Consider the following 15,632-nt stretch of genomic DNA (forward strand, 5'->3'; position numbering starts at 1 on the left):
CTGTGAAGAGCATTGAGCAGGTGGGAAAAAAGAGGAGGGGTGGGAGTATTTCAGCAGAGAAGACTGCACGGTTTTCTGTTACGCGGCACCGAATGTTGCAACAGTACTAAATTCCATACATGCGGAGAACAGTCACTGGGCTGCTAGGTGCCTGATTTATGTGTTCCTCAAAGTAAAATCCGAGTTACTTTTTTTTTTTTTTTTGCAGCGTCAGCTGAGCATTTCGTTTCATGATGTTTTGTCCTTTTTGCACTTTTTTTTTTAAAAGTCTAAGGTAGGGGGAACCAAGCCTGCTGGTGGGGATTTCGGAGAAGTCTTGAATTCAACTGCAAATGCCAGTGCCACCTCGGAGCCTCTTCCGGAGCAGACGCAGGGGGGCCTGTGAGGTGCTTACCTGTGTGATGCCGCCCACTGCCAGCCGCTGCAAGCAGCATCCAAGCACATCATGTCAACACTCATTGCTCTCAGTTCCCACCGGATGTGCTTTTACTTAGCTTTACATGTTCATCTGACCAAATAGTTTGTGGGTTGAACACCATAAAAGTATCTTCACCTCTGTTCCTGGGAAACACCCTTTCCTGTGCATTTAAGGCCCCCGATATAGGAAACACTGTTGTAAAAACACATGTAATACCTGGGGATCCTCATTAGAATGGTCCAAGAATCGTCAGGTTTCTCATAACTGCTTTCCTACTTTATAAAACTGCTCTGGCTCTGGGATGTCAGTTTGATCTTTGTCTTCAAAACGATTTTCTTTGTTTTCTCTTTGAACCTCTGTATATTTGATTGCTAACTAAAATTTAAAGTTCTCTGAATTCTGGTTATTAAAAGTTTTGGCATAATTTTCTTTACCTCCAAGGGAAGAGTTACCAGCTACAAAAAATATTTTTGAGTAAACATTCTGGTATGAGGTATCTTCTATTGTGTGTGTCTGAAGACAGCAGACTAAATAAATCAGCTCTACATCCAATTTGTTATGGTTTGTAAGTGACAACATGTACAGCAATTCAAACTCCTAGGTGACTCCAGAGTGGAACCATCTTATCCGTGTCACCCTTTGTGACAGTAACCATTTTAGTGTATTTGTTATTATGCCATTTATATCAACTTATTTTTCACAAGATTAAATTTTTAGTTTCAGAGTAAATTGCAAAATAACATTCTGAAGCAAGCATACTGTAATTCTTAGTAAGCTGAAATATGAACACTCTCAACAAATGTTCCATTCGAAAGCCTGGAAGATTTTTAGCTGTAATCAATCACGTTAGGGGAAACATTGCTGTCTTCATTTAATTCATTCAGCACCGTTTAAAAATAAGCACACATAGTTGTAGGACTAAAAAACTTGAAAAGATTTTATAATAAGGGGTTGGTGGTAACTCCTGAGGATTTAATGCATTAATGAAAATCAACTCATTGTTTTTTACTTACTTGTTTTCAGTGTCTTACAAATTATACAATGATACTGTAGACATTGCCCCCTATTTTGAAAAAATGGCAGGGCTGAATGAACCAAAGCCTCTCAAAGTATCTGCATGGAGGCCAAGGTACTCTATTCTAATAGCTACTTATTCATCACTATTACCTTTTCATTATTCTGTGTATGGTTATGGCCTATAATGTTGTATTTGTTATTTATCAAGTTGTGATTGTTTTATTGTTTATGCCAAATGTTAATTGCCAAGCTTGGAGTGACCTAAGGCATTTTTTTAAAAGCATGACTAGATTTACTTCAGGATAAATTATCTTATGAAAACCAAATTTGAAAAGCCACAAGTGTCGATTGTCATAAGTAACATGCTACCATTCTTGATTGCTAGAGCTTTTGTTATAGCACTTTAGATGCAACTGAAAATATGCTCTATTAAATGTGAAAAGCCTAATAAATTCTGTATATCAGTAGTATAGGTCTCAATATTTATTGTGAGACCAATGGTCTGGAAACAGCTTGTATTAAATAATCAACTGGTGTCTATGCAAAAAAAACAAAAATATTATTTTTACTATCTGCTTTAAATCACTGCTTAATGGTGTTAGACTAACATATAAATTCTTTCCTTAAAGAGGCTTTAAGGCAAATGTCCTAGTTGTTGAAGCATTGTCCTGGAGGAGTGGATCTGTAGAAATTTGTCTTTTTATAGAAATACTCTGGTTACTCAGCATAACTGTTAAGTTATTTTTTTCCAACTAGTCTTTCATTTAAAAAAAAAAAATCACAACATCATCTTTTCATCACATTGTTTCTTGGGTGTCCTGCCCCATTACTATCTTTCAACAAGACAAAATGGAGTAAGATGGAAATTTCTTTAGCTGAGTGAAATATACTCAAATCTTTTTACTTTTTTAGTGAGAAATGATAGCACAAGGGTTGGAAAATGGGATGGGTGTATGTGGGTATTGGTGATTGTTGTGAAAAAAACTGGGGAATCACTTTTCAAGACATCTACCTGTACCTTTTAAAATGATTTAACAGATTGCAAAGTACTCTGCATTTTAAAAGAAGGAGTAAAAAGCGAGAGGATATTTAGAAAAACAAACATTGGACTTAGAAATATTATTCAAAATAGTCTTTGTGGAAGATTCAATATTACAAATTCACAGATATTTAACAAATTTGGATTATCATAGCGATTACTAAGAATACCAGAGAGGTCCTGGTCACTCTATTGAATTTTGTGTTTGACACTGTAAGAAAACAGCAACTTGAGAGTGAAATCTCACATACTGAAGAATTCAAGAAGTGTAATAGAAGAAAATAATCCCAGAAATTAACCCGTTTTTACAAAACAATGTCTTCAATTTATGGAGTTTGTGGAAAATAAAGCAAGAATTCTTATGTTTATGAGGCCAAAGGAATCAATAAAAGAGAGGAGAATTCACTGGATTATCATTTTAGTAACTTAAACTATTGAAATAGAGAAAATACATCTTTAAATGGAATCACTGTCTCTGGATCTGTTCATTAAATGCACACTGTATTTTTTTTTTTTTTTTGTATAGTATTTGAAAACAATAAAAATTCTGTAATTTGGGTATGGGTTCTTTTGTATGTATTACCTATCAAGGAAAGAGGTGAGTCCATTATACAACTTCTGTCTAGACACTTCATATCCTAGATACGGAAAAAAAAACCCTAAGTAGCTGTATGGAATCAAGTGTGTCAAACAAAATTGAATAAGCTACATGTTGACTGTAAGTGACTATTTGCTGTATCTAGGCAGAGGAGTTGCTGCATAAAGTCCTATGTCAGGATCACATGTGTTTCTTTATAGCTCTGAAGACCCAGATGAAAAATCAGATTGTTTTGTGAAGAAACATTTGGCCATTAATTCGGGACTGTCCCATTGTAATTGGATTAATTATAGAGACCATGTTGGGTTAGAGTTAATATAAAGCATTATCCCTTTGGGGGCACCTGGGTGGCTCAGTCGGTTAAGCATCCAATTCTTGACTTCAGATCAGGTCATGATCTCATATTTCATGAGATGGAGCCTCACGTCAGGCTCTGTGCTGACAGCACTGAGCCTGTTTGGGATTCTCTTTCTCCTACTTTCTGCCCCTCCCCCCCCCCCAAATAAATAAACTTAAGTATATATATTTAAAGCATCAGTTTTAAATAAATTTACAAACCTTATGCAAGTAATTTCCATATTCTGATTCTGAAATCAAAGTGAACCAAATCAGAATGAGCCAAAAGAACTCACTCTTAGTTTGTAAGCCTCCAGAGGGCAGGGCCCGCAGGTACCTATCACCTGCCAGGACTTCATACTTAAATAGATGCTATTTGGTGACTAAAATTCTTGCCAGCTCTCCTAGGTAAATTTTATTACATAATGAGGTTGGCTGGTAGTGTGATTCTTTTAATTTGGTGGTTTTCCTAGCATACAGGAAAGTCTGACAGTTTTGTAATTGTCAGTTCAAAAGAATAGGCTCAGAAGAACAGGCTCAAAAGAATATTTATAAGTGGGTATGATCTTTTGCTTTAATACTCTTATGATGCTTTGGTCTTCCCCTTGGTTTCTAGGATCAGTTCTCTATTCTTATTTTTCAGTTTGACTATTTTCTGATAATCTCTTCTTCCAGTTTCCTTAATGTTATTCCCTATCCCTATTGATCTACGTGGACTCTTTCAATGATTTTATTTATCTCTATGGCTGAAATGACCATCTTTAGAGTAATACTGTTATCTCCCCAGTGTATCACTAGTCCTATCTTACTTTCCAGGTTTTTATGTATGCTTAAGAGGCATGAACTTCTAATCACTTCCTGGTCACCTCCACCCAGACATTAATAGCCAGTATTTATTAAGCTTTCAGTAAGTGTTGGGCATGTTCACTCATTTCCCTTAATTCTTTCCTCAAGGATGTGGCAGTGTAACCATTTTATAAATGAAATTACAACCACTAGGTAAGGAGCCATTTTCTGTTTACTTTCCTTGCCATCCACCATTACTAATATTTTTACAATGTACTAACAATTTGCAAGCTAAAGGGAAAGAGAGGCCTGTATTTTTAATAAAGCAAGAAAGAACGCATAGTGCAACGAGTAGAACAGGATTAGAATCCCTAAGGTGCCATCAAGATGTTAAAATACTCCCATTAGAGCTGGTGTTACAGTTGGTATAGGCTAGGACAAAGTGTGTAGGTATCTCCTTTTAGATTTGTCCAGTCCTTAAACTACTGATGCTCTACCAAAGGTAAAGAACTAAGCATAACTTGAAGTCAGTTGATACAAACATTTATACATTAAAAACCTCAGGATTTGTCCTAAAATGCCCATTCTCATAATCCTCAAGGAATTTGTCATTTGACTGAGGTAGGATATGAATATCATACATCTATTGAAATTTAGGGCTGGGACCTTCGTAATCCCATGTGTTCTATAGCTACTGATTTAGTTAAATTTACAAAGCACTTAAAATTTAGCAGAGGGGTTAATGGATTGGATTTACAAGTGAGGAAGTCAAATCAACATTAAATTGGTTTGCCAGAGATCAGGATTACAGTCAGACCTAGAACTAAGGGGTTCATAAGGTCACTGGCCAATGCACTTTACAATTTACCACTTTTTCTTGAAGGGAAGTATAAGCAGAAATAGCCACCGATAATAATGTAAACACGTTTCAGGTAAGACTTCATTAATGGTAAAAGGAAATGTATAAATATGGTGTTAGGCTGGGTTTTGGAAAGGGACAAATTCTGGGAATTAACGTTGGTGGGGAAAAGGGGAGAAAATCATGAGTGATGGTGTGGTCTCTGGTGGTGCAGGTTTAGGCACATTCTGAACTTTAATTCCTTACATGGAATTGTAGTTATCTACAAATGATAAAAACGTCTTAGATTAAATTTTGTAATGTCAATGGACTGATCTCAGAAGTGAAAAAAACAACCTTGGCTCCAGGATTTCATAAACGTTCGTTGAGCCTTATTACGTGCCCAGTGTCAGGGACCCAACAGCAAAGAGTTTACAAATTTGGGACAGCGGACGCAAAACAAATTATAATTAAACCATAGACCATACTGAAAATGCTACCTGGTATAAAGGAAACCAGGAGAGTCCGACAGTGTGTTTGGATTTCCAATTCTAAATATGGTAATCAAGGAGAACCTATTTGAGCAGAGACCCGAAAAACCGGTCTTCCGGCCATTTGGAGAAAAAAACCCAGGCGGCGGGGCTAGCAAGTGTCGCATTGTAAGAATTTACAGCAGGACAAGGTTCAAGCGATGCCCTGGGGAACGAAATTCCTACGAGTCAAAAACGCTTTCCGCGCAAAATTTAGCAGACTGCGGTCAGCAGGCGGCCCCTCGGGCACCAACGATTTAATCCACCGATTGTAGTTTAACCATCTGCCCCACCGCCCCCGGTGGCCACACTTCTCCCCTGCATCAACTGACTACAGCATGCCCAGGGATCATCAGTGCTCTGTAAGTGGGTGGGCCATTCGCTGCTCCGCCCCGTGACCTGCGCGCTTGCGGAGAGGTACAAGGTCAGAGGTTTCGGAGCCGTCATGGCGGCGCTGTGCCGGACCCGTGCAGTCACTGCCGAAAGCCATTTCCTGCGAGTGTTTCTCTTCTCTCGGCCCTGTCGAGGCGCGGGAACTGAGAGTAGCTCCGGGGGTGAGAGTTCCGACTCCCCAGAGCCTAAAAGGCGCCCAGGCGGCTTCGCGAACGCTTTGGAGCGGCATTCAGAGCTGTGGCGAAAGGGGGAGCTCCCGCAGAAGAGAGTGAGTTGCAGGAACTGCGCCAGACACACCGTCGACCGGGCTGGGGTTTGAGGCGAGCTCCCGCGTGGTGGATGGGGCGGGAGTCGGGGCGGAGCCTGGTCTGGGAGGTGGAGCGGGGGTCAGGGGTGTGTCTTGGCCCTGCAGCGGGCTACTTGGAACCAAGAGAGCTCTTGGTATGTTTCTCCGTTGGTTGTACTTCCTGCGGCCTTTACCTGCTTTGTCCCCACTCTTTTTTGCGCGCGTCTTCCAGGGTGAGTGCTGGAAGGGAAAACAGCAGGACGCGCTGCCAGTTCGGCGATCTGGGGAGACTCCTGGGACTCAAAGACGAATTGGGCTCTACACCGGGAGAGGCAGGCCTCTCTGCTATTGGAGTCCTTTATACACAGAAGTTCCAGCGTGGAGCTTGGTGTCTGGTGTACGAGGCTCTTTATAAGTATTTGTTAATTCAGTGGATAGGTGGAAGAGAATTACTGTCTCTACGAACTTGAGCAAGTGATTTATCAATGCTTCGCTTTCCTTTTCTGTAAATGACGTTAAAAATTTTTTCCATGTGTTTCAGGCAATAGTTTGTAAAATACGATGAAATTACTAGATAAATGAACTGGAAGTGATAGACATAAATACGAGACACATTTTTTTAAATGTTTATTTTTATTTTTGAGAGAGAGAGAGCGCGCGCGCGCGCGAGCGGGGGAAGGGCAGAGAGAGAGAGGGAGACACAGAATCTGAAACAGGTTCCATGCTTGGAGCTGTCAGCACGGAGCCGGCCGCTGGGCTCGAACTCGTGAATTTCGAGATCACGACCTGAGCTGAAGTCCTGAGCCGAAGTCTTAACCCACTGAGCCACCTAGGCACCCCAATGAGACACAATTTTTTTTTTTTTAATTTTTTTTTCAACGTTTATTTATTTTTGGGACAGAGAGAGACAGAGCATGAACGGGGGAGGGGCAGAGAGAGAGGGAGACACAGCATCGGAAACAGGCTCCAGGCTCTGAGCCATCAGCCCAGAGCCCGACGCGGGGCTCGAACTCACGGACCGCGAGATCGTGACCTGGCTGAAGTCGGACGCTTAACCGACTGCGCCACCTAGGCGCCCCGAGACACAATTTTTTATTACTAAATTCAGCAGACATGAAATTGAATGTGTGGCCATGGTAAATTATGTAAAAATAAACACTCTCAATTTTTGTGCTTTCTTTGGAGACCAGCACCAAACAGTTCACAGACAGGTTGTGTCCTAGATTATAGAAAACTACCTGGAATTTAGTAAATAATTGTTAATAGTTATTGACAAAAATTTCCTAAAATCCAGGGTTTAGGAGAAGCCTGGTGCATTAGGTTTCTATTTGCTGCCCTAACAAATTACCACAGATTTAGTGGTTTAAGACAACAGGATTATTATTTTTAGTGCTGTAGGTGAGAAGTCTGACTGATGTCTCACTTGGCTAAAATCGAGATGTTGACAGGGTTGGTTCCTTTCTGTGGGTGGGATCTGTTTTTTTGCCTTTCCAGCCTGCAGAGGATGCTTGCATTCCTTCACTTACTGTCCCCCCTACACCATTTTCAAAGCCAGCAACAGCCCATTGAGTTCTTCTCACATCCTATCACTCTGACTTCTCTTCTGCCTCCCTCTTCCATTTTTAAAGACTCTTGTGATGACTTTGGGCCCACCCAAAGTCTGTAACATAGTCACAAATACCAGGGATGAGGATGTGGACAATTATTTGTCTACCGTACCTGGAGAAGTCATAAAATCCGAGAAGAATGCCAGTGACTGATCTGAAGTTGACTGTTGGATGGATTTAGATCCATCCTTGGTGGATGGCTTTGAGGATTACGTGTGGTAAAGTAGGAAACATAAATGTAATTCATTTCCATTCCCCAGATATTTATGTAGATAAGGGATTTCCCTATTTCTCATCTTCCAACATTTCTCATTTATACCCCTTCCTCCATGCTTTATCACTACATTCCAAACACCTTCAGAAACTACCAGAAAATACTTCTCAACTGATGAGTTAATTGTGGCAAGAGTGAAATTGTAGCGTTGTATGTATTGTATTTGAAGCCCCAAATGGTGACCGTACTTGCGGATTTCATATGGTAAGCAGTAATGTTTGTTTAATGAAGAAACCAATCAAGGTATTTGAGAGTGATCAGGATTCCATTACCTTCCTTTCCCTTTAACTTTTCAGTTAAGCATCCAAGAGGAGGCTGGAGGGTTTCTTGGCATTCCCAGCATATCAGAATTGTTCAGTCCAGCTCAGGCTGAGTGGAGTCTCTCTGGGCAATTGTTCTCTACCTAGCACAGTTTAGAAAATATTATTCTACTAGGTGGAGGTTAAATGTGTTTGGTTGTGACATGCTGGTTCACTTATTATTCAGGATTTTTCAACATCTTGGTTTAATGGAAGGAAGGAAAATTCCCTGGGGAGGGGGGTAATCAGGAGGCTGGGCCGTAGTCTCCATTCAAAGAGTTGGTAGTTTTGGAGCATTTACAGTTACATGTTACAGTTACAGTTACAACGATCCCTTTACTCGTTCTTAAAAAAAAAAAAGTTTATTTGTTTTGAGAGAGAGAGTGTTTAAGCAGGAGAGGGGCAGAGGGAGAATCCTTAGCAGGCTTCGTGCTGTCTGTGAGGAGCCCAACTTGGGGTGGGATCTCACAACTTGGGGCTGAGATCATGTACTGAGCTGAAAACAAGAGTCCGACGCTTAACCGACTGAGCACCCAGACTCCCCCCTCGCTCCGCCTTTACTCATTTTTAATTGATGCTGCTGACTCCAGTTGCTCCCTGGTCTAGGTCATTATATACAGTGGACAGTTACCTTCCTAAAGTTGGGCAGATTTAATGAGATACTCTTTTTGCTTTGGTTGAGAATCTTGTAAAGCTTCCTTTGCACTGTCTGCAAGATTAAATACACATCATTCCATCATCAGCCTGCTGCCTGCCGTACAGGACCCAGTCCAATACAGATATTAGAGTTTCCATTCAGTTTCAGAAGGTCAGTATTCAGAGACTGGTTCAGCCATCTTACTAGTTAACTTTGGACAAGTTACTTAGCCTATCTTAAGTTTGCTTTCTTACCTCAAAATGGGCATAACTCTCACTGGGGTTATGGGAGAGTTTGCATGAAATAAAACATTTGAAGTGTTCTTAGCCCAGTGACTGTTGCAGTCAACTTTAGCTCACTCAGTACATTTTAGCTCTTCTGTGGCCTTAGCTTTCAGGATTGCATGCTCTTTGAATGAAATCCTACTGCTTACCTAAATAATTAATAATACTTAAACTTAAAAAAAAAAAAACCTGTCCTTCTGTTTAATCTCAATTTAAGGTTATTTGTAGTCATTAATATGTTAACTTGTGGGTCCAGAGCAACGTGCATACTTCAGAACAAAGCTTTTCCTGGCTTTTTTCCCTGCTAGAATATAAATTTCAGAGGGGAGAGAAGACACCTTGTCTGACTTGTTCTGTTACATCCCTAGCACCTTGGCCTTTAATGGGCACTCAATAAATGTTTGCTAAATGGGTGAATGAAAGAATAGTGCACATAGTGCATATTTGAAATTTATTATGCCTGGGCTGTCTGAATTGAAATCTGTGTTAACTGCTTACAAACAGTTGTCTAGCTAAGAATAGTGCAGGTTTGAGCACATCTATTAAGTGTGCTTGTCCAGAATAGTAATTGAGCAAAAACAATTTTAAGAGTAATAAAAGTGAAAATACATTAGTTTTAGTGTTTAGTGGAAATTTTTAGTGCTTTTCTGACTTATATTTATAATGAGCAATATGAGTGGTTGTTAGGTATTGAAAGAGATTCAACTTTATGAAAAAGCTTTTGCTTTACTTTTTGAAGTTTCTGTATCTATTTAATGGAAAAATATTCTGAGTTTACAAGATGAATAAAGTTCATCTTTGTTCTATGATCGAAATTTTTGAAAAAGTATAAAAATAGTATTTGCTTACTTTAAAAGGAAAATTCAAATAGCATTGAAGATTATAAATGTGAAATGTAAAAGCCCTCTTTTCCTTTTTTCCCCTCACTTTCCAGGCTGGGAGTATGTATGTGTGTTTGTTCTGTGTTGTTGTTGTTGTTGTTGTTGTTGTTGTTTTTGAGTTGTCACACAAAGGAAACTATTTGCAGCAAATAAGGAATGCCTTCAGAGTGTGTTTAAAAAAAATTTTTTTAATGTTTATTTATTTTTGAGTGAGAGAGAGAGAGAGAGAGAGAGACGGAGCATGAGTGGGAAAGGGGCAGAGAGAGAGGGAGACAGAATCTGAAGCAGGCTTCAGGCTCTGAGCTGTCAGCACAGAGCCCAATGTGGGGCTTGAACTCACAGACTGGGAGATCATGACCTGAGCCAAAGTCAGACGCTTAACCAGCTGAGTCACCCGGGAGCCCCTGGAGTGTATTTTTAAAATGCGTACTTCATACCTCCAGAGATTTTATATGTACATTTATAAGTGCAAGCTAATTATTGATATATATACTTAAAAAAACCCACAAATTGGTTGGTACTGTTGTGAATTACATTATTACTGTTTTAAGTGTGTAAGTTCTGGGGGCTCCTGGGTGGCTCGCTCAGTCGGTTAAGCGTCCGACTCTTGATTTTGGCTCAGGTCATGATCTCACCATTCATGAGACTCACAGTTCATGAGATGGAGCCCCGTTTTGGGCTCTGTGTTGACAGTGTGGAGCCTGGTTGGGATTCTCTGTCTCCCTCTCTCTGCCCTTTCCCCACTTGCGTTCTCTCTCTCTCAATATAAACAAATAAATGTTAAAAAAAAAAAAAAAAGAAAAAGCATAAGTTCTGGATTCAGATAGTCTCGGTTTGAATCCTGGTTCTTCTATCATTTACTAGCTGTGTTTTCTTGGGTAATTACTTAATATATGTATATCTTTTCCCTTTTTGTAAAAATTCTTTGTCATGAAATTATTATGAGATTAAATGAATTTATTATTTAAACACTTAGCACAAGTGTCTGGTGCTTAGTAAGCACCCAGTATATTTTAGTTGCTGCTGCTGAAAATTGCTGTTTTCATGGAAGTATAACTGAATATTTTTTCTTATCATTACATATGTGTAATGTATATACACCTCATTGCAAAAAAATTGCTTGGTTTTCCATGGTATGGATGTACTGTAATTTATTTAATGAGGCCTTTATTAATGAGATTCTAGATTGTTTTCTGCTTTTTTTTTTTTAAATACAGACCTGCTACAGTGAGCATTTACATATTTTTTGCATACTTATGGGATATATGCTGGGGCAGAAGTGTACAGGTAATTTGAGCTTTGGTAGATAAAACCTGTTTGCACCACACTCCCACTTGGAATGCATGAAAATGCCTGTTTCCTCACCTCTTTTTCCATATCGGGTATTTCTTGATATTGAGCCCTTAAAACAAAATACAGAAATTGGGAACTGGGGTTGTTATTCTTCACCACTGATATCAAATTGTGATTTTTATCACAATAACTTCATGTTCACATTTTTTAAAACTTTTTAAAACTATTCATTTTTGAGAGAGAGAGAGTGTGAGTGGGGGAGGGGCAGAGAGAGAGGGAGACACAGAATCAGAAGCAGGCTCCAGGCTCTGAGCTGTCAGCCTAAAACCTGATGCGGGTCTTGAACCCTCAGACTTAACCGAAGTTGGCTGCTTAACCATGGCACCCCCATGATCATGTTTTTTGACTTCATAATAAGTAAGTGCTATCAATTTGAGCCATAAAATATACTTTATCCTAAGAAAATGCTACATTTATGTCATATATATTGGGTTTATATGTAAGATTTCATTTGTAAAACAGTTTCTGCTCAAAAATATTTCTCCGTGTAAGTAGTTTGCTGTTGCTTAAACAAATCATTGTTGTTGTTGTTTTTTTTCCCCCTTTGGTCTTTGTTATTTCCCCTGGAATTAGCTTCTGTACCTGCAAATTCCATTGTAAAAATCATTTCTCCACGAGGCGTTTATCATCTCATCAACCAGGCAAAACTCCTTTTGAATGTCCTGGAACTTTATTTGATATTCCCTTTATGGTACACACACAACTCTTAAGTTATACTGAAGTCATTGGAGTACTTGTTCTATCCTGTTCTTTAGATTGTAGTTCCCTGGAGATTAGGAATCATTTTTTTATTCACTCTTTTGATTCTTTGCATAATCCGTTACACATAAGTTAGGGACTAAGTATGTATTTGTTGATTCAAATTGAAATTAAATTTATACAGTTATATCTTGGGTGACCTGTTATTAGATTTAACAATATGTGTGTATACTCAACAATGTAGGTTGAAATTATACCCATTGATGTAATTCTTATCCTTGCCAACGTAATGCCAACGTAGGTATGTGTATGTGTACCTCCAGAAGTAAGTGCTATTCAGTAAGAGCGAGGCAAGTTTTTCTCAAAAAGGAACGTTCCCTGTGGGGGTGATTTAATCAAGGGCAGTTCATCATGAAATACTTATCCTAAGATTTTATTGAAGCTACTAGTTGGAGGGATCTCAGATTTAAAGGACCTGAAATGCTGTTGTTTGTAAGTGCCACCCTCATCCCATGCTTACTTACCCACTTCTGTTTTTCTTTGGTTTATTACCTTTAATACTGGTTTATCTAGCTATCTCTTCAACTCGTTCTTTGTGGGGTTTTTTTGAGGGTAGGAACCAATTCCTTTCATTTCTGTAACCAACATACTCTTTTTTTTGAGAGAGAGAGAGTGCGAGTGAGGGGCAGAGAGAGAGGGAGAGAGAGAATCCTGAAGTGGGGCTCAAGCTCACTGGACGTGGGACTCGAATTCATGAACTATGAGACCATGACCTGAACAGAAATCAGATGCTTAGCCAACTGAGCCACCCAGGTGCCCCCAGCATGACATACTCTTATGTATAGACGACCTGGTAAATGTTTGCTAAGTATGTATGCATGTATATAAAATATATTTTTTAATGTTTTTATTTATGTTTTTATTGTTTTTCTTAAATGTATGTATGTATGTGTGTATCTATGTGTGTATTTAGAGCATGCACAGGGGACGGGCAGGGAGAGAGGGAGACAGTGAATCCCAAACACTCTCTGGACTGTCAGCGCAGAGTCCTATGCAGCGTTCCATCTCACAACCCTAGAGATCAAGAATCAAGAGTCTGACGCTTAATCAGCTGAGCCATCTAGGTGCCCCTGCTATGTATATATTTTTTAACTTAGATACATTTTCCTCTTTTTTTTAAAGAAATATTTTTTTTATTTATTTTCTAAAGATTTTTTTTTTAATGTTTATTTATTTTTGAGAGAGAGACAGAGACTGAGTGGGAAGGGGGCAGAGAGAGGGAGACACAGAATCCGAAGCAGCTCCAGGCTCTGAGCTGTCAGCACAGAGCCTGACTCAGGGCTCCAATTCACAAACCACAAGACAAGATCATGACCTGAGTCGAAGTGGAATGCTTAACTGACAGAGCCACCGAGGCGTCTCTAAAGAAATATTTTAAAACCTCTGATGCTGTTATGTCACTTACACAGTAGAGATATGTAGAATCTGTTAAGCCAACTGGAAGCTATGCAATAGCAGATGACCCATCTTTTAGCCACAAGGTGGCAATAGTTGAGCAAATATTTAGTTTTCTGCTTTGTGAATAATACTGTTTCTCAACGGTAGAGGGTAGCATATGATTTTCAGCACATTGAAAAATGGTTTGCGAGAGGTTTTGAGACCACACGGTAGAACGTTTTATTCTTTTAAGATAAGAGAATAACATTTTACTATGTTAGTTTATTTACATAGAATAGTAATGTTACAAGACAGTTTATATTTTTATTTTAGCAATATATTAGCTTTCATGCAGGTTTTAAAAAATTTTGTTTTTCACTTTTTCATGAATATTTCTTACTGGTATTTTTTATTTCAAAATGTTGGAACATTCCAGAAGACAGAATATACAAATCAGATATTTTTTTCTCCCAGAATACCAAAAAAATCCAAAATATAACTTATTTAAAGGATTTGTTTTAATATCAGGGGGAAAATTCTCTTATTTTTAGAGTAAATTTTAAGTCTACTAAATTCCTATAGTAGTAATATTCTTTAGTTTTATTTACCCTTTTTTTCTCACTAGGTTTATATTGATGACTTAAAAATTGTACCAATGTTTTATTCTCTTTATTTTTTTTTTTTAAGTTTATTTATTTATTTTGAGAGGGAGAGAACAGGGCAGAGAGAGGAGAGAAAGAATCCCAATCAGGTCCTACACTGTCAGTGTGGAGCTCGATGCGGGGCTTGAACTCATGAACTGTGAGATCATGACCTGAGCTGAAGTCAAGAGTCAGATGCTTAACCAACTGAGCTACTCAGGCACCCTATACCAGTATTTTATGTAGGGGTACCTGGATGGCTCAGTCGGTTGTGTGACCAACTTCAGCTCAGGTCATGATCTTACAATTCGTGAGTTTGAGCCCCTTGTCAGGCTTTGTGCTGACAACTCAGAGCCTAGAGCCTGCTTTGGATCCTGTGTCTCCATCTCTCTCTCTCTGCCCCCCTCCTCTGTCTCTCTCTTTCTGTCTCTTTCAAAATAAAACAGTAAAAAAATTAAAAACGAATATGTAAAGGAATGTTGAAAAAGATTTCCGATTTTAACCATGGTGCCAGCTGGTTTTTACATTATGAAATTCTAGGTGAGTTATCCCTAAGTTAGTAAGAAAAGTCTTTTGAAGTGTTTAGTTTCACAGTGGAGTCTAACATTTTCAAAGCATGTTTAGAGAAAATTACTAGTCAATAAAAAAACGATAGGAGTGAATTGAAGTAGGTATAAATCTCTAGGAAAAAGTCAACACTTACAATATGCTTATAAATAATACTATACATTTCCTAAAGTAAAAGATAAATATATTCTAAATATATTCTGTATGTATTTTGTGTCATGGGTGGTCATATGATCGGATCATACTCTTTCAGGTTGTTTAGTGACTTCCCAAGGCAGCATTAACTTTGTGTATCTTTATTAACTCTCATTTTTGCTCAGAAATCTCCATTCTTTTAAGGTGTTTAGGTATTCTTTTTTTTTTTTCAAGGTTATATTGAAATTTCCTCTTTTGATTATGTAATAATTTTTAAAAATGTTTTAAAGCATTTTTTAAACACTTTTTTTATTTTAAGTAATCTCTACACCGGTGTGAGGCTCAAACTCACAACCCCAGGATCAAGAGTTGCATAGTCTACCGTCTGAGCCAACCAGGTGCCCCTATGTTAATAATAATTTTTAAAGTTGTTTTTTTTTAATGTTTTTATTTATTTTTGAGACAGAGAAAGAGCATGAACAGGGGAGGGGCAGAGAGAGAGGGAGGCACAGAATCTGAAACAGGCTCCAGGCTCTGAGGTGTCAGCACAGAGCCCGACGTGGGGCTCGAACCCACG

The 15,632-nt window shown here is 38.8% G+C and overlaps 2 protein-coding genes across 4 annotated transcripts in view; both read left to right on the plus strand.

Annotated features, from left to right (window-relative positions):
- The window catches only part of TPD52 (tumor protein D52), a 114,210-nt gene extending 111,178 nt beyond the window's left edge, over positions 1-3,032 (plus strand). For all 3 annotated transcript variants that reach the window (XM_030303815.1, XM_032591962.1, XM_030303814.1), the window contains one exon: positions 269-3,032. In XM_030303815.1, the coding sequence (XP_030159675.1) occupies positions 269-385 (117 nt within the window). In that variant the 3' untranslated portion in view covers positions 386-3,032. The remainder of the gene's footprint in view (positions 1-268) is intronic.
- A 2,937-nt stretch (positions 3,033-5,969) lies between these two features.
- The window catches only part of MRPS28 (mitochondrial ribosomal protein S28), a 108,860-nt gene continuing 99,197 nt past the window's right edge, over positions 5,970-15,632 (plus strand). Inside the window, exon 1 of the mRNA XM_030304100.1 lies at positions 5,970-6,223. Within this exon, the coding sequence (XP_030159960.1) occupies positions 6,008-6,223 (216 nt within the window). The 5' untranslated portion in view covers positions 5,970-6,007. The remainder of the gene's footprint in view (positions 6,224-15,632) is intronic.

The sequence above is a fragment of the Lynx canadensis genome, chromosome F2, assembly GCF_007474595.2.
Source record: "Lynx canadensis isolate LIC74 chromosome F2, mLynCan4.pri.v2, whole genome shotgun sequence".
NCBI classification, from domain to species: Eukaryota; Metazoa; Chordata; class Mammalia; order Carnivora; family Felidae; genus Lynx; species Lynx canadensis.